Here is a 24,191-nt window from a genome sequence, read left to right as displayed (position 1 = left end):
TATCCTATGTGTATGCATTAATATTAGTCATCAGAAAAATTCTGTACTTACTATGCCCCAACACAAAGGCCTTGAATAGGTATTACAGGGACAGTGTATCAATTAGAATTCTTTTTAACGATAGTAACACAAAATTCAATTCCAATTGACTTTAGCTAAGAGAACTGCTTTACTCACATACCTTGAGAGCCAGGTGATGATTGGTCTAGCTCCGGTAACAGCTTGATCCAGATTCAAATGCCTTCAACACCCAATTTCTCCTTCTCCATGTCTTGGATCCACTTTCTGTGTTGGCTGTATTCTCTAGCAGACTCTTGCCTGTGGTGGCGGTTTACATCTTTCCATGCTCGAGTACAGAGAACAAAAAATATGGGAGAGATGCTTCCTGGTAGCTCCCACACAAGTCCTGACCAGTCACTGTGGCTATCTGGAGTGCTGACTGATGAATGGAAGGAAGAATTTGTGTAATCCCTGGTACAGATAAGTGAGGTCGAGGTAGTATTTATGTGATGATTCATCTCCCATGACACATCTGGATGCTAGAACCATCACCTCACGGGACTTCTTTGCCAAGTCTACCCTGGGCAATTCCTCCAGTATCAGGTCCCAGCTCCTTGTTTCTCCCTCAGGACACACTGAGTGTTCTGTTTCTCTTTCCACTTCTGTGTGCTCATGGGGATCCTCTTTCTAGTTTCAGGGAAGCCCTTTACCCTCTGAAGTTTTTTCAAGGTACTTAGGCTGAGTCCTGCAACCCTTTTCCCTGAGAATATAGGATTTTATAAAACAAAGCCAGAAATACCCATAGACCACTTTTGTTTACTTTTTTTTTTTTTTTTTGCCTTTTATTGAGACAATGAACATCTCGCAGGAGACTTGCTTACAGGAGTGGGGACGGAAGAGAGAATCAATAGCAGCAAATACAAGGAGAAAAAAAAGTGTAAACATAATTTAGATTTCAAAATATTACCCCAAGGATTCACATACGTGATATTTCAAATTAGTAATACAAAAAATTTTTGTTTTCTTTTCGTCTTTTTTTAAGATATTAAAGGGCAGAGAGACCACTGGCAAATAGGCTGGTGAATGAGTGGGCCTTACAGAAGATGTGTAATAGAAATTAAGCCTTGACAGGTATCATATGCCACCCTTCCTTTTAGCAAGGAATGCATGTATCAGTTTCAGTTAATTATTAGCTCTGTTCTGGTTAATAAACAGTACAGTTTATAATACTTTTGGTTTATAGTTTTGAATATTGTGTCCATGGAAAATTGATTTTTAAAAATGCATTGAGTTTCTTTCTGCTTTTCTGAGGACTGAATCTTTTATTAATACTTCAAAATAGCACATTTTAAAAAGAAATGTCTAGCAAAAGGAAATCAAGTGTCACGCAGGGTGTCATGTGTGGTCTCTGGTCCAGCTCCCCGCATAAAAACACAGGATATGGTGAGGCCAAAAAGGAACATCAACGGAGCCACGAATGAGGGGTTCATACCACTATAGTCTTGGTGGTGGCTGGGTTGGAGACACAGGAAGCAGGATCCACATGATCCACAGCCTGCTGTCCGCTTCTCAGCCAACCAACCAGCCAACCCCTTCTTGCTGACTGCAATCCACGCTTGCTAGCTCAGCCATGGCAGTTATATCAGTGGCTAATGTCTAACTGGTTACAGCTGATGGCCATCTACTACCAGAGCCAGCACTTTTCCATGTGAGGCCGAGAGCCTGGAAACTTCTCTCTGGGACTCTGTCCCCACATCAAGGAATACAGTAATGCCTTTTAATAGGATGCATGGAGTCAAGCTCCAACTAGGAAAACAGCAACAGCTATAAGTATTCAACACAGGGAGAATTTAATTCATGTCATTTTTAAAACAGGTGATAGAAGGGTTGAGAAACCAAAGAGAGGCAGTGATTTTCAACAGGATAAAGCCACTACAATCCTTAAACTAGAAGAATAAAGGGAAAGGGAATGTCATTGGAGGGTCGGGTCAGGAGTTACGGGGCATTTGGCAAGAGCTAGAGCATGGGGCAGGGTGGGGAATACCTTGCATTTCTCATCCTCTAGCTCTATACTTTCCCACTCTTTCTTCCCATTGGTCACACCTGGCTGGCAGCTGACTCCTAAGGAAGGCAGGGAAAGCTGCTTGCAGGATCAGCTCCCCACAATACTGACCAAAGAAGGGGAAAGAAGAGCCAGGAATGGATCAGAGGGCAAACAGGCCTAGGACTCTGAACCCTCATAATTTTATTTATTTTTTTAAAATTCACTGTTAACAAATCTTGGTTTGATGTTATAATTTACACTAGAAGATCAAAGTTATTTGCAATGGATTCCTTCATTGAGTTACCAAAGTCTGTGCAGTTTGGGGGATGAGCCATTAAAATCAGGACTTTATTAGAAGGGATGGTGATGTACCTATGTCCATATTTTGAACTGATGTTGGGAGCCCTGTTAATTTTGCTGAATTTCTTTTAAATTTTTATAAGAACACAACTTGCCTTAATTTCTTGCTTTTTTTAAATGCAGAAAGCCCCTACCTCTATAACCTCTGTTGTTCTTTTCATTTGGGATACTGAGAATCCCTTATTGATTTTCTTGTTAACCTTCTATTTATCCATTTGAAGGTTGCTGAGATTTGCTTATACTCTAACTTCAATGATATTTTCCAAAATGAATTTTCTATCACCAAAACTATACTGCACAGGACATGGCAAATATTTGTGTTCATTCCTTTGAAGCCTCAACCTGGCTGGCACCACTCTCTAAATATAGATCAGGATTAACTGAGTAATAAGGCAGAGTGCACAGTAGTTTCTTTAATAAATTTTTCAATACTGTTACTGTAGAGAAGTCTTTTCAAAGGATTTAACCTCAGGTAGACAGAAACTTTGGAAATATTGAGAAATGTCCACATTCTAAAACCTTCACTATGTTTGAAAAATTGTAATAAGCTTTATGCTATCAAGGAGCTCCAAATAAAAGATTTTCCATATTTTCAGTCTCCGATTTCATAAATTTCAGTGTGATTATTTTGTTTTTTCTTTTGTTTTGAAGAAACTGGTTTCTTCACTGTATTTCTACTGGTCCTAGATCCAAGCTTTGTTTCCCACCTATAAAACTGGGCATGTTTCAATTTTAGCATGTGTACTTTAATTCTCCCTCTTTTAAGTTTTTAAGGGTAAGGACAATGGTGAATGGAACTGATCACATTAAAAAGAGATAAGAAGTAAGCGAAAGAATTTTGATTTAAAACTACGTGAGAAGCTGGGAGTGTCAGGAAAGTAGCAGTGAAAGAAAAAATACCTCCTTCTATGCTGCGGAAAAAAGAACTTTAAGACAAAATTAAATTAGAGATACCAAACATTTTATGGGAAAGGAAGACAGATGTGCTTTTGGAACCGGGAAAATACTGGTTAACTTTTAGTTGTGATCACACTTTGGTGGTGTCTATGTGAAGCAAATGTTTTGGCTTTAAATGTGTTTCTGTAGCTTTTATGTTTTCTGCCTTCACCAACCTGGAGACAGGAGAATAACGCAGATTCTGACTCTCTCATGAGGGTCAATCAGAAGATTTTTGGCTGTCCCACAAATACCACTCATTGATAAACACTTTAGTGTTTTTCAGTTGAACACTTCATCTTAATGACCACACATGCCAGATTTGGGGGCAAAATTGGAGAAAGTGACCCTATTATATTTTGGTACCTATAATTCATCCACTCGCATGAAAAAAAGTGTTGAAAAGAGCCTAAGACATCAATAATTATATCTGCTGTCATGCAAATGAGGAAGCACATAGTGACAACTATTTTTTCCTCTTAAAATAGTTTTAATGGTATAGTTGAATTCATTCTTTTTCTGATGTGACCCTAATAGATCTTATTTTTGTAAAATGTACAAAATAATAAGTTGTCAGGCGCTGAATTATTCTACATTTGGTTATTATATTTCCATGAGACACTGGGTGCTCATATTAGTAATTTCATACCTGCACACAATTATATCCTTTAGTGTCCTAGAATGTTAGTGTTGAAATGGGGCTTAGAAAACATCAGTCCTTCATTTTGAAATTGAGAAAAACTGAGGCAGAGAAAGGCTGTGACTTCTGCAAGGCAGCACAGAGAGATACAATGAAGACATAATTAAAACCAGAATTCCCTAGTCTTCCACCTCTCAGCCCGGTGAACCCTTCATGATACCATTTTGTCTCCATTGTGAATCATTTCCCCAATCCTTTTAACTCTATCCATGCCAGCTCACTTCAAAATTTTGCTTGCAATTATATATCAGCATCCTAGAAAATTTGGAGTTCATCTGTCTGAGACATTTTGCTCATCAGGAGATATTGTCTTACTAGTCCATTAACTGATAGTCCCAAGAAAATAGACTACCTCCAGTTGTATATGGGCACCTTAATAGGCAAAAGTGTCAGGGTGTGGGATAGAGCTGCCTAAGTATGGAAGCTAGAACAGAAATTCTCCCCCAAATTTTACCTATAGAGAAAGCCCCCTTTAAGTGTCAGCTTTGATGAAATTCCAGAACGTTGAAAGATTATAGATCTTTGGAAAATTCAAATGTTCTATGTTCAAGGCCTATGCTATGTTCAAGACCAAAAAGACATGCAAAATGCTCTGGGACAGAGAGCATGAGTCCTGGAATGCATGCCCACGCTGCTTCTACTGGGCACCCTTTAGAAAACTCCCCAAATTAACAGGGTAACGTGGGCCTGGCCCCACAAAAACCTAGATAAATAATTCAAGTGGAGTTTGAGGAAAGAAAGGATATGGTCCAGATATAGAACGCGATGTAGGAGGCACCCCATGAGATGCAAACACACGGATATACTTTAAAATATGCTAGATCAGGACATTTAGGATGCAAGTTTTTTGTTGTTTTGAATCGAGGATTTACTACCCCCCCCACCCCCCCCACACACACACACAGCCTATCCGTACTAGAATGCGTGTGGGAGAGCAGAGAAAAAGCTTCAAGTGTTCTAAATCAATCTGGGAGTAAGTACTTCGACCCCTTTTCTTAACTCGTGGCCAAGTTCCCTCCTGCCTCCCGTTCCCCCGCGAGGAAGTAATCCTCGTTAAGTCCCGACCCTCGGTTGTCCCACCGGGATGGGAGGACGCTGGCTCGGCTCGGTCTTTCCCGCTCGCGAGCGACTTCTCCGTGCGGGGCCTGGGGAGCCCGGCGGGGAGGCTGGGGGGAGGCCGCAGGAGGGCGGAGGGAGGCTGGGGAGGTCGGCCGGCGGTTTTATTGTTTCCTTCGCCCTCCTCCTCCCGCGCCTCGCCCCCGGCGTCACTGGAAAGCAGCCCGAGCCTCCCGGCGGCGGGTTATTTATAGAGAGGGCTGCGCGCGCGTCACGGAGCCCGGCCGGGCTGACGGGGCCGCTGACGCGCTTGGCCGCGGGGCCGAGTCCACGGGACTGCGCGCTGGGCTCCCTCGACAATGGGCTCCTGTGTGTGCAGCTGCCGCCGCCGCTGGGGGCTGGGGGAGGGGGGCTGGTGGCCGCTCCCCGACACCCCTCCCTCCCGCCTGCGACCCCCCGAAAGGTGACCTGCCTTTTCTGCCCCAGGCCGGGACTGAACCCCGCCAGCTGCTCTTATTTATTCATTTATTTTTTATTTTATCAGTAAGTTCCCTTTGTCCCAGCCTCCGCTTGCACTTACCCCGTTTCCCCCATTCCCCACTAACACGGTGAGTGAGGGGGGTTAACCAGCCGGGGGCAACCACTTTTTGCGTCCCGGGGAGCGGGATCCACACAAGGCGCGCCCAGCGGGGGATGCGGTGACCGAGGGGCCGGGAGCGCCGGGCAGGTAACGTATCCTGGACCCAGAACGGGGCTTTGTTTGGAGTGGGGGAGGGTAGCTGGGGTGGGTGTGAACGCCCAACAATCCTTCCGGGACTCCTATCGCCGAACTCCTTCGTCCTTCTGGCCTCAGCGCAGGAAGCCAATGTGGGTGTGTAGCGCGAAGAGCGAAAGAGAAACTTCTGCGTGACTAGATGAGGCTCCTCCCGAAAGGCCAACATGCTAGAGAACATCCCAACCCCCCGCAGCCTCCAGCCGCCCCTCCCCCACCCACTCTCACCCATTGCCTCCCACCGGTAGCCTGGGACTTTGGAGTCCTTCCCTCTCGCCCCCCCACCCCCACTGCGGGATTTGTTCTTTTACGCCCCCGTACTGCGGAAGGAGGGGCTGGCAAGGATTTTAGGGACATCCTGGGATGCGGCGACCAGCTCTGAACCCTCCCCTTTCAGCTGCCGGGAGCTGGGAAAGCTTACTCTGGAGCTTCTCGCACGTGGCAGGCAGGCAGAGAACTTGCTCTGCCTTCTAGGAAATTGCAATCGATTTGTAACGCAGTTTCGCTAATTGGGAGTTCAAAATTAAAGTTTAATAAAGCATTTGTGTCGTCTCGTCTAATTGTGAAAGCTTCCATCCGTCCTGGTAGATAGACTCTAAGTCTCAAGTTAATGGCGCTAAACTAGATTTCCCTCCCAAGTACAATTCCGTCAGCCGGCGTCGGCGCAGCTGGATTTCCGTAAAGTACAGATGTTGCTAATGGCAGCTTAAGCACGGATGGGCAGATAGCATACGGAATGCAACATGTTGCCATATGGTTCTTTTAGCCTTTCACCTCCAGGGATATCAATCACATATATTCTGGGAGGAACTTAATGGCTCTCTGAACGGCAAAATGAATTACCTGGTACAATTTATATCCCTTGACCTGATACGTTGTAACAACATGAAGATAGCATCTCACAGTTTCTGTGATATAAATTGAGCTACAGAGCCACATTTCAAATTCTACATCTATTTGTAGTTTGAGGGGATCTGTCAAATCATTCTGGTGTGAAATCTGTTTCTGTATTGCCTTTCCCCCTCCCACCTCTGGATGATACAAAGTTTATAAAGTTTAGCAAAACTGTTGTCTTGGAAATGGCCCATCAGACCACCAACTAGTAATCTATGAGGGTGTGAAGACATGGAAAATATGATTCCCAGAGTTAGTTACTTAAGAGTTAGCAATTTTTAGGAGCACCATACTTTTGGAACCCAGAAAATTAAAGGACTCCTAGGAAAAATAGGTATTCTGCGGGTCCTTTCAATATAACTCCTAAATCCATTTCATGAAACTATTTGAAATTATGTTTAAAACAAAACCTCATTCTCAAACTTTGGAAAGTAACTTACAGAAAACAGTGCTTAGAAATAGGAAATATGAGGAGGATCTCCTCAGCAAACCCTTTTCTGTACACACACCCCCACATGCAGTGTGTCTACTTCAACTTGAATCATGTATGTGGTGGTACTGGTCATTTTTTTCCACCACCACTACTCCTCCCCCCATGTCTGTGACAGCATACTGAGGTCATTGTTTAGAGCCTAGTGAAATGATTCTGTAATATTTCACAGGTCTTATTTTTAAATATCCTGGTGATTAACAATATGTTTAATTTATTGTCTAATTTCAGATTATAGACATGGTGTCTTTTACTGTATACTCCCTTTTCCCTTCACTAATGCAGAGGCAACACTGAAAAACATGAAACTTAAGGGTAAAAAAAGTAAAATAACCCACTGCAACATTTTTTACTTTTACCCATTATGGGATATCCGAAAGCTATAGACATGGTAACTTTTAAAAGATTGTGCTTCCAACAATATGTAAACCAGATTAATTCATGTGAACTGATACACTAGCAAAATACACAAAATAGACATAAACCGTCTGAAAAAGTATATATTCTCAGTCATATCAAGCTTCAGAAAGTTAACATTTTGAAAGTTTGTCATGTCCTTTCAGAATCATTTTGAAATTACAAGATGTTTCTCCTTTTGTAATGGTTGGTAATTTAGTAGGTTGGTGCAAAAGTAATTGCGGTATTTGCAATTATTTTTAACCTTTTAAACCGCAATTTCCTTTGCACCAACCTAATAGTGCTTGAGCAATAATTTTGATAATTATTATCAAATAATATAAGATCTTTTGTGTATAGCTGAAAATCTTATACAGAACAAATTAAGATATATCCGAGTTATGGCAACCTTTTCTGGGGGCTATTTTTGGTAATCTTTCAATGGCTGAGATTTTATTTCTCTCTGTAACATCAGCACTCAATGAATTTTAGCCTTGATCAGTAGTGATCTTCTCAATAATGACTCCATCTCCATGACTTCTGAATAGACAGTGACTGTGTGCTCCAACCAGCCACACAGAACTCACCTTATAAAGCTGTTATTGTCATGAGCAGATATTACAGCCTTTTGTTAGGCCTTATGATTGTTAATGTGTTCCTCCTTCAAAAGCCAGGCCGAAAGTCCTGCTGTGCTTCATTTCAGAATTCAAGTCCATTAGTAAATAAAATCCTAACCAGCACTATTTGCTTTTTCTCAAGTTATAACATTACATTTACTTTATGAATAATTTCCGGCCCTTTTGTAGACATAAACTATGTGTATTTTTGGTGTACATATACAGTAACAAAACCAAGATACGTACCTTGCATCTTGGCTTTTATTTTGTATGAAGATTTGATGGATTTCTATTGTTACTCTAAATGAGGTGACTGTCTGCAAGGCGATCCCCATAGCTGGAAAATATTAGCATTGTTATTGTCTATCAGGGAATCGCTTTCTATTTTTTTGAATTTTCAACTCCACCTCTCTCTTTCAATATTGCCCTTCCATGTTGCTAATCTGAGAATTAGTTTGGATATGAAAACTTTTGAAAATGTGTTTGTATTGGCCAAAAAGATTTTCACTAGTATTTCTGGTTGCCTGCTGGTGGTTTACTGCCTTTAGCTGGCATGTTTGTTTTAACTGAAAAATGAAGAAATACTATTAGGACAAGGTATATCCCCCATGCTCTAAGTAATTTGAATTGTGATATAACCTTAGTTGCTTTCTTATGGTTTTTACTCATGAATATTTTAAAACATTTAAAATAGGGCAGATTTCTGCATTTCTCAAGGTGACATGGGACAAGTTATGGATAGGCATTAGGCCTTTAATAGAACTCTTCATTTAAATTAAAGGGTGTGGGGAGGACAGCCAGCAGGAAAAGAGTGTATAGTCCCACTGCACTGGCCCTGTTTGCTTTTCAGATTTAAACCCCACATTGCTGCATTGCAAACTTATTTCTCTCTTTTATAGCATTTCATTTTTTAAAGAATTTTTTTTAAAACTGTCAATCTGTAAATATTTAACTAGTCAAGCAGGAAACAGTCTTTTCTTCTCAGCTATATGCAGTTTTGTTTTTATCTTGGTTAGTGTGAGTGCCATGTAAATACCACATACAAATTTGACCTTGTTTTCCTTACTTTGAAGATTGACAGGGACTTCTTTAATTAACCTTGTTCTCTCTTTCATGTTCTGTATTCAGATATTGAAATACAGTATTTTTATACATTTATAAGATTGTGTTTGCATTTATTTAATTTATGCTTCTTTTTTTAAAGCATGTAGCCTTGAATGTTTGTTCTACATTTTTTTTTTCTTCACATCATTACTCTGGTACTGCTTGATGTAACTTGATTAGCTCCCTCCCCAGTCATGATTGGTAATTAAAATAGGCATTAAAATTAGTCACTTAGCAATTTTGCTGTTCAATTGGCAATTAAATTACTTAATTGCAATTAAAGTCCTAATTTTAATTGGCAAAATGATAGATGTAGATTTAAGATAATATGTATAAATACTTTAATAAGTGTCTATATAAGGATTACTTAATTACTCAACTTCAAGTTTATGCTGTTAACTTTAGAACTTTTAAGAGAGCAATGAAATTTGTATTACATCTATTCAAAGGAAATGGTAATTAGATTTATTACTTATCACCACAAGGGTCCTTGCTATAAGTTACTTTTGTAGTGTTAAAATTGTAGGCTTGATAATTACAGAATTATGATGAGAAAACAGGCATATATGTCTTTGTTGTAATATATCAATATCATATCTTTATTTTTTATTAAACTGAGAAGTTCCTATCCACCAGTTTGTTTGAGGAAAGAATCATAAAGTAGTTATTTTATCATTAAAAATAAAACAACAACTAGCCAGCTAAGATACAGACATAAAAACTGTTGCAAAGTGTATGTTGTTTTATCTACTTAAAGAAAATGCTATATAACACTGTAATGGTTACTAATGTTAATAGCTATTTTTAAAATTTCAAGTGTCCCAGATATTTTTTTTTAGCATATAGCAACTTATTTTTCACAATTTTTAAAATGCCTTTTAGGACTTCATACATTGTAATGACTCCCATGTTTATTGAAAGTAGCAATGAAATCTAAACCCAAAACTTGCTTAATCAAAATTAATTGTTACAGAAGAAAATACTGGTAATTGCCAGGGTCTGAGAAGGGTGCAAAATGGAGAGTTATTGTTTAATGGCTATAGAGTTTCAATCTTGTAAGATGAGAGTTCTGGAGATGGATAGTGGTGATCGGTGCACAACAGTGTGAATGTATTTAACACCACTGAACTGTACACTTAAAAATGGTTAAGATGGTTAAATTTTATGTTATGTGTATTTTGCCACAATAAAAAAGAAAATATTAAGTGCTTAATTTAAAAGCAAGTATGTAAGAGATGGTTTCTGATAGTCAAGCAGTAGAGAAAAAAGTGAAAAATTTTTATTATGCAAAATACTTTTTGAGTGGCATGAGGTTTTACCATATGTTCGGTTTTATAATTTTAATTTACAAGTAGATGCTTCTAGAGAAAAAGTCCAGCTTTCTTCTGCACATCTTTACACATTTCTAGAACTGAGTTCTGATTAGAAGGAAGAAAGAATTTTTAAAGTCTTTGCATTAAGTGGTTTTTTGGTGAAAAATGAGATAAATAAAAGCCACAACTACCCAAAATGTGAATATCAGCTTAGCAATTAACTTGTTCTCTAAACATCCTATAAGAACAGAACAAATTATTGGTTAGTTAATTTTTTGTTAATGCAAATGAAATGGCAAAAGCAAAAAACCCAAAACCCTCAATATAGAAAAAGGATTTTGTATTTTCAGAAACTGAGTTTTTTCAGAGTAAAAATGTTTTTCTTCTATGACTAAAGTAAAACTTCCTGCCAAATGGCAACGAATGCCATCAGTGTCAGTTTGTCCAAATGTAACTTAAAACATATATCTCATTTTTATGTTAAAATAGGTTCTATTAAGTAATTTTATTTTGGAATGTCCTAAAGTTACCTTGCCTCTTACTTCATAACATGTATGTACTGTATATTCACTATATCTGAATTCTAAGGGCTACTCTGAGTTCATTTTGGGAGACTAGTGAAATAACTCCCTGAAGGCCCCTTTTCCATGCATTAAGGTAGAAAATCCTATGGGATTACATCCATGTTTGCTTTTTAAATTATACCAAAAGCTCAATTTTATTAAGTATAATCTGCCTAGACGTGCAAAATAAAATGCTTTGCTTTATATGTGAGTGTATGTATTCATTATATTGATTTTTTTATAAAAATATTTTTCCATACATGTGCCAATATGTTCTGCTTAATATTGGTTACTATGATAAAAGATAATATAGTAGCATTACTTTCCTAAATGCTTTTCTGAGGTTATGTAATAGTAGTATATATTGACAGTAATAATAATTTTAAATTTATTTTAGTTGGTTTCAAAAAAAGGAGCTACTTACAGATAGGGTGAATTTTTACTCTCATTTATTTTAAATTATTAAGGAAATAAACCATCATTTTGGGGTAACTTTACACATTCATACATGGCAGTAATTTAAAATTAGATTCTGGGTCCTCCAAAAACATTATTGTCATTTTAATTGAGTTATAAAATAGTTTATATTCAGGAATCTATTTATGTTCAAGAATCTTGAAGGCTTGCAGTCATATAAATACAGAATTTCAGTTTCTTTTAGCCTAAAGCATCATTTTAACATTTTCTAAAAGGTTGTTCAATTCTACATTTTGATTCCATTATGTGTGTAATTAAATGTCTATGCACAAAAGCATTCTCTTATGTACTAGCAAATACACCCACAGGAATCCTCTTCTAAACTATAATTTATTTAAACATGTAATCATAGGAGTTTAAAACATGCTTTCATTTTTCCAAACTGTATGCCAGTTTGAACTGCTTGGTGATAAAATGAGAGATTTTATTACCATTTTGATTTTTTTCCCCTGTGACCTAACAGTAAGTGAAACATGAGCAGGAGGAAATAAAGAAAATCTATTGTGAACCTGATTCTGTGTATTAAACTGTTTCCATTTCCCAGAAAAAAAAGAAGAGAATCAAAGATTTGTAGTTATTTATGAATTCCACCACAATATGAATATTTGGGCCTGCATCATGCTCTCCTCTGGCTTGGCCTAAGTAGTAAATAGCTGGGTGTGTGTGTGTGTGTGTGATCCTCCCATAGCTGGGTGTGTGTGTGTGATCCTCCGGAACGTTGTGGAGTCGGGCCCCCTACTGACAGGATCTATCAATTACAGACATGGGCGGTTCTACTGAAACTTCGTTCCATCAGAATCTGGTGGGGAAACAAGACTATGTAGTTTTGGCGAGGTCCGTCTTTACAGTTTCTGATTCCTGTGCTAGATCCTTATCACCTCGAGCACACCCGAGTCCTACCAAAAACGCCAACCTAAGAAGTAGCTTATCCAATAATTGGTTTAAGTGAGTTTTTTAGTCTTGCATCCGGTGTGTCTTCCTAAGAAGTAACTCTTCCTAGGAACTAGAATAGGACTTGGAAGAGAACAGAGAACTCTTTTACGGATTGTAGGATAGAAGGAAAAAGTTCACCTTTTCTCTTATTTTAATGTTATATTTAATCACTTCATTCCCAGTTAAAAATAATTATTATAATAAGCTGCTGTGGAAACTGCTTCTCCATCTTGAGTGCATTAAGACTTGAGCAAAGGCTCTGTTATCAAGAAACCAGTTTCTCGACAGGTTGCTGTTACAGAGTATCACAGACATCACAGTATGTCTTCCTTGGAGCTCATTTTAAGAACTCCAGAACACTTTTCCACTCTCGGAGAAAATTCTCAAGTTGTCCCCAGACTCAACCCACGCTAAAAGCCAAGTGCTTTTTTGTTGTTTGTTTTTCTAATAGCATTAAGGGAGGGGGCAATGAGGAGGAAATGTATCTACTTAGATGGTGCCTATTTGTGTATAGAGGGTAACAGTCACAACCTTAAAGTTCTCCTGGCCTCCGCTTTCCTAGGAATATATTAAAAAATAATAACTGCCACCCCAGCGTGGCTGCGCTTGAGTTTGCCTGAAAATAGCTACCGGGAGCCTGACCCTCCGCTGGGATCAAGGAAAGCTTCCCCTGGCCGTGGCCCGCTTGCTCCCTGGCGGAAGGGGAAGGGAACCCGGGAGGGCGCCACCGAGCTAGAGCTGCTTCTATTTTGGGCCCAGCCGAGCGGGTGCGTCAATGCCTGCGCCCCTGCGTCACCGCCACCCCCACCCCTTTCCTTCTCCCCTGCTCTCCAAACTCTCACTTTTTCCCTTTCGTTCGCGTGGAATCGCTTCTGCCCACGGGTCTCTGACGCTACCGAGCTCATGCTAATAAGCTATTCTTCGCCTTCCTCCCCTAACCTCCCTACTCACACTGCCTCACCCGCGACACACACACACACACACACACACACACACACTTCCTGGTCTAATTTTTTCTCGCGCCCGCTAGGGCACCGCTGAGCCGCGGCGGCGGTGGTAGCAGTAGCGGCAGTCGCAACATCTGGGGGAAACTTAAGGTGGTCACGTAGGTTTTCCCGAAATTGCTGTGCAGAAGAGCTTGCGGCTTCCCAGGGCGGTCGCAGGGCACCTAATGGCTAAGCTTCTCCAGCCTCAGGGGAACAGGAGGCGGCGGAGAACCCGCAAAGGCGGAGGTGCAGATTAGAGCTGAGCAGCTCAGCAGCGCGGATAGTTCCATGGCGCTTTCGGCCCATACCAGGAATACCAGGATGGGGGAGGGGAGTTACAAAAGCGCCCCAGCAGCTTGGAAACGAGCCCCGACGAGGGAGGCGGGGCGGCTGGAACCGTGCCTGCAGAGAGGGAAGACGCCCCCGAACCCTCCCTCCCCTCATCCCTGCCTCTTTCAGCCCCGCGGGAGAAGCCCTCAAAGGCCCGCCCAGCTACGGCCGAGGGACCCGCAAGGGGGTTCGCTCCTGGGAGAAGCGTCGTTTTCTTTGCTAGAGAGCGTCTTGCGCCCTCAGCGTGGCGGGTGGATTGACTTGCTAAACGGAGTTGGCGGCGACTCGGAGGGCTGTGGGGGTGCGACACGCTCCCACAGCCTGCCAAGGACCCTCTACTGGGAGGGCTTAGCGGAGCTACTCTACCCTCTCTTCCCATGTTTTGTCTTTCCCTTTTGGCTCTCAGGTGGAAACCGTGAGAGCCCTGGTGCTTTAGAGGAGGGTCGATTTATTTACCTTAAACTTGTGGAAGGGTTGGAGTTGGAGGGCACCGAGGAGTGTCTAAAGTATTAGAGTTGGCAAAAGGTGAGATTGGAGCATCTTTCTGCAGAAGGCGCACCTGTTGCCCGCTGCTCAGCTGCATTGTGTGCAAAATTGAAAGTGGACGACGCCTCACTCTGACTTTTGGGGTCCTTGAAGTGCTGGATCACTGCCTACCGCCTCCCTTCCCCTCTACTCTTTTTCCCACGCACTTGTCCTCATTCTCACGTGGGCAATGAAAGGAAAGAAAGGAACAGAAATAGCCCCTACCTAGTCCCTTCCACCTTGTGTGTGTGTGTGTGTGAGAGAGAGAGAGAGAGAGAGAGAGAGAGAGAGAGAGAGAGAGAGAGAGAGACCAGATGAGAAGGCGGCCAGGGACAGGAAAAGGGAGAAGAGGGAGATGCACCGGGCTAGGGAAATCCCACCCCAATTGCCTGAGCCCTCTGAGTGTCTCGTGTCATCGGACATGTGTACGCGATTCCACTAATGGTGGTGACGATTGTGGGTGGGTGAGGTTAGGGCGCTGCCAGGCGTACCCCATCCCATGCGATTCCAGGTGCTGGTTACCTGGCTCACGCCAGGCTTCCCTTCCGCCCGGCTTTTGTTGCACCCTCCCCCACGTGTGAGCGGCGGGGCGGCAAAGGTGGCGCACGGGTTTCGGGAGGTGGGTGAGATGATGCGCCTCTGTGGGCTGCGCGGACCTGAGTGGAGAGGTCACACCTCTTTCGGAAAAAAAAAAGAGAGAGAAAAGAAAAAGAAAAACCAAGCTAGCTACCAAGGTGAACCCAGAGCGGTTCCCACCTTAAAATCGGCCCTGCTCGTGACGTCAGGTCGGAAATATACCAAAGCGAGCGCTGGCCAGGAGTCTGGGGAGAGCCGCGGCGCGGCGATTGGGCGACAGGCTGCTGACGCGCGCTGACGCGCGGAGACTTTAGGTGCATGTTGGCAGCAGCAGTGCGAGCCACATAAACAAAGGCACATTGGCGGCCAGGGCCAGTCCTCCCGGCGGCTAGCGCAAGGCTCCGCGGTCCCGCACGCCAGCCCAGCTGGCCGCCTTCCCCTGCTCCCTCCCAGCTCTCGGCGTCTCGGGTCCCTTCGCCCCTCTCGCCCACCCCTCCCCGACCCTGCACCCGGACTCCCAGAGGGAACTACACTTCGGCGGAGTTGAATGAATGAAGAGAGACGCGGTGAACTCCTAAGTGAGTAGTGCAGCCTGTGCAGCTCGCGTTCTTTTTTTATCCTTGTTTTGCACGTCTCTTCTTTCCATATGTGTGGTACACGTTCTCTGGAAGTGGGCGCCAGGGGCGCGGAGCGCGAGTGGGGCCGGAGAATGGGGAGTAGGTGCTCGCAGCTACGGAGGGCATTTGTCCGTATCCCAGCTGTGGCTCTAGCGGAGAGTTGGCTCCCAACATAGGCTTCCACGCTCCTCATTGGTGGACGTGGAAAGGAGACTTGCATAGTTCGGTGAGCTGCGGACCTGCCCGCGGAAATGTGCGCAAAGTTTGCTCTTAGTGCGGAATTGATTGTGGCCTTTGGATACAAGGACTCCAAGTCCTGTGTGTAAGAGGGGCCTGAACGCTGCCCACAAAGTAAGAGGGAGAGAGAAAGTTCTTCACTTTACGTGTTGCTTGGGAACGGTGTCACCACGACTGGCCAGCGTGCCAGCGTTTCCTGGCTATTGTTGAGTAAGGGGGGAGCGGGGCGTAGGGTGTCCTGTTACTAAGTTGCCTGAAATTTCTGGTTTTGACTTATGCCGCGCTTGTGTATGTGAATATGTCGGAGAGAAACAGAGAATATGTAAAGACTACAGTTATGAAGCTGTGAAGTTACCAGGGGGTTAATATCTATCACAGGCATATCTCTCAAGGGCTGGGGGAGGGGGGGAGGGGCGCGGTCAAGAGTCTTCTTTCTTAATACTTTTTCTGGTTAACCTCCCTCCCCCATGAAGAAAGATTCTGGAGGGGGCATAAGGAGAACAGAAGGAGTGGATGTTTGGCTTTCTTTTTCACTAGTAGTAAGATTGTCTATGCTTTAGAATGCCTTCCAAGTGCGAACATCTGAAAATGACTAGGATACAAGAATGCCTTGTTCCAGCAAGTAGGCAGACTGTGGAAGGCTGTACAGGGAAGGTGTTCAGCTTGCTATGGTTGGAAGCGCTTCTAACTTTGGTGCCAACACTAGATAAGTAGCATTGCCCACCCTCTGCAATTGACCTAAGATGCTCCTGGAAAAGTAGGGTCCTGTGTTCCCACCCCTTGGCTATTAAAGATGTTGAAAGATAAGTTTCCTGGAGAAGTGAATGCCAGTTCACCTGTATCCCTAATCCTAGTGTCCTGTCAAAAGTACTTAGGAAAGCCAGCCGCTTCCATTCAGATTGCCTTTGGGGCTGCCTAGGCCTTGCTAACATTTTGGAACTCGTGTGGAGGGGGAAATTTTATATTCTTGACTTCTACTTTCTTCCCTTCTCCCCAAAGAAAAACCAAGTTCACCAAAGAAAAAGAAATTGAGAAGGTTCCAATGCTATATTTTATTAAACTCTAGTTTCTTCTTATTCGGGTCTGAATTAAACTAAAATGGAAAAGACCTTCCTCTTCCACCACCCCCATACACCCTAGCAAAGGGGCTAATTTATTACATCATAAGTATTAAGTAAGTACATGGAATACCTTTGCTCCTTCAGAATTCTCTCTCTGAAAGATTTACATAGGGCAATGGGTGGCATTTTCTGTTGTTTCCCGCCACCTCTTTTACACATTCATTTCTACTGCCAAGTTTGGTGAAGGCTGCACACAAATTTCCAATGAAACAATCACAGAAGGCATAGAAGGGCCTGCCTGGTGAGTCCACAGATGCCTGGCGGAATCTGTCCGGAAAATCACCCTGAAGCTTTCTGTGTCTGTATTTCAGGGAGGAGATCTGACAGGCTGGAGTTCCCACTGCTTTTCTAAAAATCTTGGAAACTTTGCCCTTCATTGAATTACGACACTGTCCACCTTTAATTTCCTCGAAAACGCCAGTAACTCGGCTGAAGGTTAGTGCAACTTGATTTCTTTCTTTCCCTCCCGGGAGTTCCCTAAGTATCAAGACACAGGGCTACACGATCTTCCTCAGCAAACCCTGTAACTTAAGGTTTTCCCCGACCCATCGCCTTTTGGAACAACTTTCTCGTTGGGCAATTCAACTTCATTTCTAGAATGAGCTTGCTGAACCCGTGCTTCAGACGAAAGGTTCATTTTAGCGGGATTGTCCATAAAAGGGGGGAGGGGGAGGCATTTGGAAATATGCGGGAATGGAGACCCTCAGTAGTTTTCTAGCTCTGGGTCTTTATTTGATCAGCCTTTCGATGCCCTGCACTGTTTTGCTCCGCAGCATTCGCTCGCCACCCTTCCTCTCGCGCCCCTACACGCTCTCTGATCGCCGCAAGCTGCTGGTGTAGCTCCAGGTGTGCCCGAGCCCGGGAGAAAGTGTTCAGTTGACCAGGCTGAGTGTATATTACCCTGTTTCATTTCCAGCCATGCCTTGTGTTCAGGCGCAGTATGGGTCCTCGCCTCAAGGAGCCAGCCCCGCTTCTCAGAACTACAGTTACCACTCTTCGGGAGAATACAGCTCCGATTTCTTAACTCCAGAGTTTGTCAAGTTTAGCATGGACCTCACCAACACTGAAATCACTGCCACCACTTCTCTCCCCAGCTTCAGTACCTTTATGGACAACTACAGCACAGGCTACGACGTCAAGCCACCTTGCTTGTACCAAATGCCCCTGTCCGGACAGCAGTCCTCCATTAAGGTAGAAGACATTCAGATGCACAACTACCAGCAACACAGCCACCTGCCCCCCCAGTCCGAGGAGATGATGCCGCACTCCGGGTCGGTTTACTACAAGCCCTCCTCGCCCCCGACGCCCACTACCCCGGGCTTCCAGGTGCAGCACGGCCCCATGTGGGACGACCCAGGCTCCCTCCACAACTTCCACCAGAACTACGTGGCCACTACGCACATGATCGAGCAGAGGAAAACGCCGGTCTCCCGCCTCTCCCTCTTCTCCTTTAAGCAGTCGCCCCCTGGCACCCCGGTGTCTAGCTGCCAGATGCGCTTCGACGGGCCCCTGCATGTTCCCATGAACCCGGAGCCGGCGGGTAGCCACCACGTGGTGGACGGGCAGACCTTCGCTGTGCCCAACCCCATCCGAAAGCCCGCGTCCATGGGCTTCCCTGGCCTGCAGATCGGCCACGCGTCGCAGCTGCTCGACACGCAGGTGCCCTCACCGCCGTCGCGGGGCTCTCCCTCTAACGAGGGGCTATGCGCCGTGTGCGGCGACAACGCGGCCTGCCAGCACTACGGCGTGCGCACCTGTGAGGGCTGCAAAGGTTTCTTTAAGGTGAGCAAGGACAGGACAGAAGCAGAGGAGACAGGTAGGGGCCCCCTAGTGTCCGGAGCCTCAGCGAGCGCGCTCTGCCTGGGTCCAAACAGTCCAGCCCCAGCTGGTTCCCGCGTGTCCAACTCCCGGGGTCCGCACAGTTTGCCCTGCAGCCACCCACGGGCTGAGGCGGGGGCATCCGGGTGCCTGATAAAGGGAAGTAGGAAGACTGGGAAACTCGGGGTCGCATCCCCCGCACGTAGCCGACCCGGCAGGCCTCCGCCCCAAGTTGCTGCAGCGGGAGTTGGAAAAGGGTCATTTGCATGTGCTCGGAGCTGTCTTCTCTGCTCAGATTGAAATTGGTTAGGACAGAGAACCGTGTCTGAGCTAACCAAGTGGAACAGAATTCCCTATGGTCAAATTAAGTGATCTCTTTATTTCGCCATCCTGATTGAATAATCTTATCATTTTAAATAGAGAAGGTCTCCAAGGAATGTAAATAATATGAATGCCCACGGATTTGTATTTACTGAGCGTTTCCTTCTCCTTCTCTTGGCATATAAAACACAGCAAGGAGCGGCAAGGTTAGCTCAAATGTTAACGCTATCAATTTTCTTCTGTAAAATGCCCTGGGGTTGGAGGCGGGGGGGGGGGAGGAAAAAGAAAAAGAGAAGGAAGAGGAAAAGGAAAAAAAAATAAAAGGAGTTGTGTGTATGTGTTTGTTTGTGGGGAGGGAGTGTAGACCTCAGCCTTTAGAAATTGTCTCTGGATTCCCTGGGTTGCTGGATTTTAACGAGAAAAATAATTTTAGGCCTCTATTGTCTCCTTTTGCAGCGCACAGTGCAAAAAAACGCAAAATATGTATGTTTAGCAAATAAAAACTGCCCAGTGGACAAGCGGCGCCGGAATCGCTGTCAGTACTGCCGATTTCAGAAGTGCCTGGCTGTTGGGATGGTCAAAGAAGGTAGGTTCCTGCAAGCAGCCGACCCCTCAGTCTGTGCCCTGTGAAACCGCGGTTTCTACTCCAACCCTACTTTCCACTACCAGAGCCGGAGGTTTCCCGGTTCCCCCAATCCATGTCCGGCCTCCACGACCCAGCAGCTAGCTGCCTGCTTGCCCAGCCAGCACTAGAGAAAGCCGCCAGGCTCTTCTCCTCTTTAACTATACGACCCATCTGAAAGAAGACATAAAACAACCCCGCATTTTTTATGCTTCTCGACAGTAAAGGTTTTACAAGCAGTGGGGCCCTGCGCCGCCGGGCCGGGCGCCCCGCGGCTGCGGCCTTCCCCGGGGAGGGGCTGCGGTAGCAGCTGGGTCCCGCTTGCAAAAGCGGTGCTAACCCGGCTCTTTCTTCGCAGTGGTTCGCACGGACAGTTTAAAAGGCCGGAGAGGTCGTTTACCCTCGAAACCGAAGAGCCCACAGGAGCCCTCTCCCCCCTCGCCCCCGGTGAGTCTGATCAGTGCCCTCGTCAGGGCCCATGTCGACTCCAACCCGGCTATGACCAGCCTGGACTATTCCAGGGTAAGAAGCTGGCGGGGATATCATGTGGACAAACCGACGGATGGGCAGGAACCCCCTCCCCACACCCATCAGTAACCCCCCAGACTCAAGGGATAAAGGAGACAAGCAAGGCTGTGGTTTCACTGCTCTGGGCAGAGACACAGGAGACAGACCGACACTCAAACTCTGTTGATGGGGGTTATGGACATGAAGACAGGACAGAGGAAGGAAGAGAAGAAATTAGGCCACAGGGGTCAAAATCCCTGCTAGCCCCCTTCCCACTGCCACTGCGCACACACACACACACATACTCACACACTAATGCCTCTGATGCCCAAACCAGAGGTGGTGCAAAAGGCCCCCCTTGGATTTTATCCCTAATCTTACACTGAGACGCTTTAATCCTCATCCTGTCTGGCACTGTCAGAGTGGGGGCTTGCGTGGGGGTCTGGGAAGGGGAAGAGAGAGGGTGTGAGGAATGGCAGTGGGGTGGAGGATCAAGTAGAGTTCTCTTTTACCCCAGCTGTGAGAACTGTGTGGGCTTTAATTGGAAGTATGTCAGGCAAACCTAGAAGTCACTGCAATTTTATTAAGATTTGCAAAGGGCGTCTCTGCTCGAGACCCACTCTGGGACTGGCATGAATACTAACGTGTCAATTGTTTTGTGGAGATAAGAATGAACATTTCCCAGGGCTGGATGACACTGTATTTAGTCTGTATGGAAATGGTAATTTACATATTTAAAGCAGCGACCTCATAGCACCATCCCTAATTGAATTAATTGCCCCAGAACATCTAATTTCCGTACTGGTCAGAGAGAGATTTAATTGTTATAAAAACCTGGCTCCCCTACTAGAATTGGGGTTAGCAATTTCACGGGTTATATATTTTAGAGAACCTCATTAAGTGCTTTTAAAAATGAAATTCCAGTTCCAGGCGAACCCTGACTATCAGATGAGTGGAGATGACACCCAGCATATCCAACAATTCTATGATCTTCTGACTGGCTCCATGGAAATCATCAGGGGCTGGGCGGAGAAGATACCCGGCTTCGCTGATCTGCCCAAAGCCGACCAGGACCTTCTTTTTGAATCGGCTTTCTTAGAACTGTTTGTGCTGCGATTAGCATACAGGTAACTGAAGAGGCAATCAGGGAGGTTGGGAAAGGAGGAATCAACAAAAGAAAAGAAAGAGAAAAAAGGAAACAAAGGGGGGGGGAGGAAGAGAACAGAATAGGAAATGAAAGAGGTTAAAAGGAGGGAAAGGAGAGTAGACCAAAGGAAGAGAAGGGAAGGAGTGAGCCCAGAAGTCTTGGATGAATGGAATGGAGGTGGGGTAGGGGGCGTTCTTGATATGAAATTAAACCCATTCAAGGTCCACTGGTCTACATTTTATTAACTCTTCGGTAATTAGGTGCCTCTTAAATCCCTCATTTATTGCTCTTCAAGTAATTAGTTGTTTAGCTTTCTCTCTCTCTTTTTCTCCCTCTCTCTCTTTGGTATTAATTGCAGGTCCAACCCAGTGGAGGGTAAACTCATCTTTTGCAATGGGGTGGTCTTGCACAGGTTGCAATGCGTTCGTGGCTTTGGGGAATGGATTGATTCCATTGTTGAATTCTCCTCCAACTTGCAGAATATGAACATCGACATATCTGCCTTCTCCTGCATTGCTGCCCTGGCCATGGTCACAGGTCAGTACCACAGGTGCAGGGCACTTCTCCAGAACTACCCAGCAAGATTATCCCGGTTTTCCCTTGCCATCGATCCTCGTTGGTCTTGTCAGCTAGCTAACTGCCTCTGTATTCCTCTTTTGTTTCTGATTGTTTTCTGCAGAGAGACACGGGCTCAAGGAACCCAAGAGAGTGGAAGAACTGCAAAACAAGATTGTAAATTGTCTCAAAGACCACGTGACTTTCAATAATGGGGGGTTGAACCGCCCCAACTATTTGTCCAAACTGTTGGGGAAGCTCCCAGAACTCCGTACCCTTTGCACACAGGGGCTACAGCGCATTTTCTACCTGAAACTGGAAGACTTGGTACCACCGCCAGCAATAATTGACAAACTTTTTTTGGACACTTTACCTTTCTAAGATCTCCTCCCATGCACTTCAAAGGAACTGGAAAGAAACTTAAAACTATCCAAAGGGGGCAAGTCACAAGGGCAGAGATATCCCCCTGAGCTGCCTGAGCTCTAGCTGGCCCCCACCCCTTCGATAAACCCCCTAGCCCCTTGATCCCTAAAGAAAAACAAAACAAAACAAAACAAAAAACTGTTGCTATTTCCTAACCTGCAGGCAGAACCTGAAAGGGCATTTTGGCTCGGGGGATCCTGGATTTAGAACACGGACTACACACAATACAGTGGTATAAACTTTTTATTATCAGTTTAAAAATCAGTTTAATATTCAGAAGAAAGATTCCTAATGTATGGGAAATGTTTGGCCACGTTTGGTTGTTGCAGTTAAGACAAATGTAATACACACACACACACACACACACACACAACACGCGCACATACATCGTAAGGGACCCACAAGTATTGCCCTTTAAAAGACTTCAAAGTTTTCTGCTGTAAAGAAAGCTGTAATATATAGTAAAACTAAATGTTGCGTGGGTGGCATGAGTTGAAGAAGGCAAAGGCTTGTAAATTTACCCAATGCAGTTTGGCTTTTTAAATTATTTTGTGCCTATTTATGAATAAATATTACAAATTCTAAAAGATAAGTGTGTTTGCAAAAAAAAGTAATAATAATAACTACACAATAAAGGGACCAGCATGTTGATTCTAGGTTGAAAATGTTATAGGCACTTGCTACTTCAGTAATGTCTATATTATATAAATAGTATTTCAGACACTATGTAGTCTGTTAGATTTTATAAAGATTGGTAGTTATCTGAGCTTAAACATTTTCTCAATTGTAATATAGGTGGGCACAAGTATTACACATCAGAAAATCCTGACAAAAGGGACACATAGTGTTTGTAACACCGTCCAACATTCCTTGTTTGTAAGTGTTGTATGTACCGTTGATGTTGATAAAAGAAAGTTTATATCTTGATTATTTTGTTGTCTAAAGCTAAACAAAACTTGCATGCAGCAGCTTTTGACTGTTTCCAGAGTGCTTATAATATACATAACTCCCTGGAAATTACTGAGCACTTTGAATTTTTTTAATGTCTATAATTGTCAGTTAATATATTATTTTATGTTTGAGTAAGAATTTTAATATTGCCATATTCTGTAGTATTTTTCTTTGTATATTTCCAGTATGGCACATGATATGAGTCACTGCCTTTTTTTCTATGGTGTATGACAGTTAGAGACGCTGATTTTTTTTTCTGATAAATTCTTTCTTTGAGAAAGACAATTTTAATGTTTACAACAATAAACTATGTAAATAAACAGAATTTTGTCTTCTTTCTGGGTCAGGAAAAAATGATGACCAAACAGCAATAGACAGAGATGAAGATGGATTTGGGAAAAGTCACTCATTCAACGTCTGAATTTCAAACTGACAGCCTAGATCTATTTTGACAAAAGGAACTGGGGAATTGAACTAATTTACAGAGAATTCAGTACGATATTTTTTCTTAACCAGAATTTTCCAGTGTAGCAACCTATATTTATCATAATCATTTGAAAATATCTTGACTTTTCTGTTAACTTTGCTAGTATGTGCTGCTTTCAGAAGAGAAATTCAGGAGACTAAAAGCTTCTGAACTTTTGCAAGGTCCAAAGTCCTGTCAATTTTTTGTCTTGCCTAATATTTAGGAAGCACCTTTTTATGACTCAGGAAGTCAACAGGACTGTGAAGTGTGTTGTACTTAATCTCAGAATTTTCCAATTCCTCTATTTAATACTGTTGTAAAGGGCCTTGAAGAA

At 43.8% G+C, this 24,191-nt stretch overlaps 1 protein-coding gene across 6 annotated transcripts; it reads left to right on the top strand.

Annotated features, from left to right (window-relative positions):
- The first annotated feature begins 5,376 nt into the window (after positions 1-5,376).
- Positions 5,377-23,710, top strand: NR4A2 (nuclear receptor subfamily 4 group A member 2). Of its 6 annotated transcripts, XM_074336560.1 has the most exons (9): positions 15,260-15,650; positions 17,359-17,482; positions 17,964-18,829; positions 19,643-19,772; positions 20,167-20,330; positions 21,240-21,442; positions 21,821-21,837; positions 21,942-21,999; positions 22,142-22,362. In XM_074336560.1, the coding sequence occupies exons 3-9, from the start codon at positions 17,966-17,968 to the stop codon at positions 22,227-22,229; spliced, it is 1,524 nt and encodes a 507-aa protein (XP_074192661.1). In that variant the 5' UTR covers positions 15,260-15,650; positions 17,359-17,482; positions 17,964-17,965; the 3' UTR covers positions 22,230-22,362. The 6 variants fall into 6 exon arrangements, 5 of the variants coding, with proteins under 5 accessions (XP_019582731.1, XP_074192661.1, XP_074192646.1 ...); XM_019727172.2 differs by lacking the exon at positions 15,260-15,650 and adding an exon at positions 5,377-5,823 and having other exon boundaries at positions 21,821-21,999; positions 22,142-23,710; XR_002137000.2 differs by lacking the exon at positions 21,821-21,837 and having other exon boundaries at positions 15,324-15,650; positions 22,142-22,218.
- The last annotated feature ends 481 nt before the right edge of the window (positions 23,711-24,191 follow it).

The sequence above is a fragment of the Rhinolophus sinicus genome, linkage group LG01, assembly GCF_036562045.2.
Source record: "Rhinolophus sinicus isolate RSC01 linkage group LG01, ASM3656204v1, whole genome shotgun sequence".
Lineage (NCBI taxonomy): Eukaryota > Metazoa > Chordata > Mammalia > Chiroptera > Rhinolophidae > Rhinolophus > Rhinolophus sinicus.
This window is presented reverse-complemented; position numbering and strand designations above follow the sequence as displayed.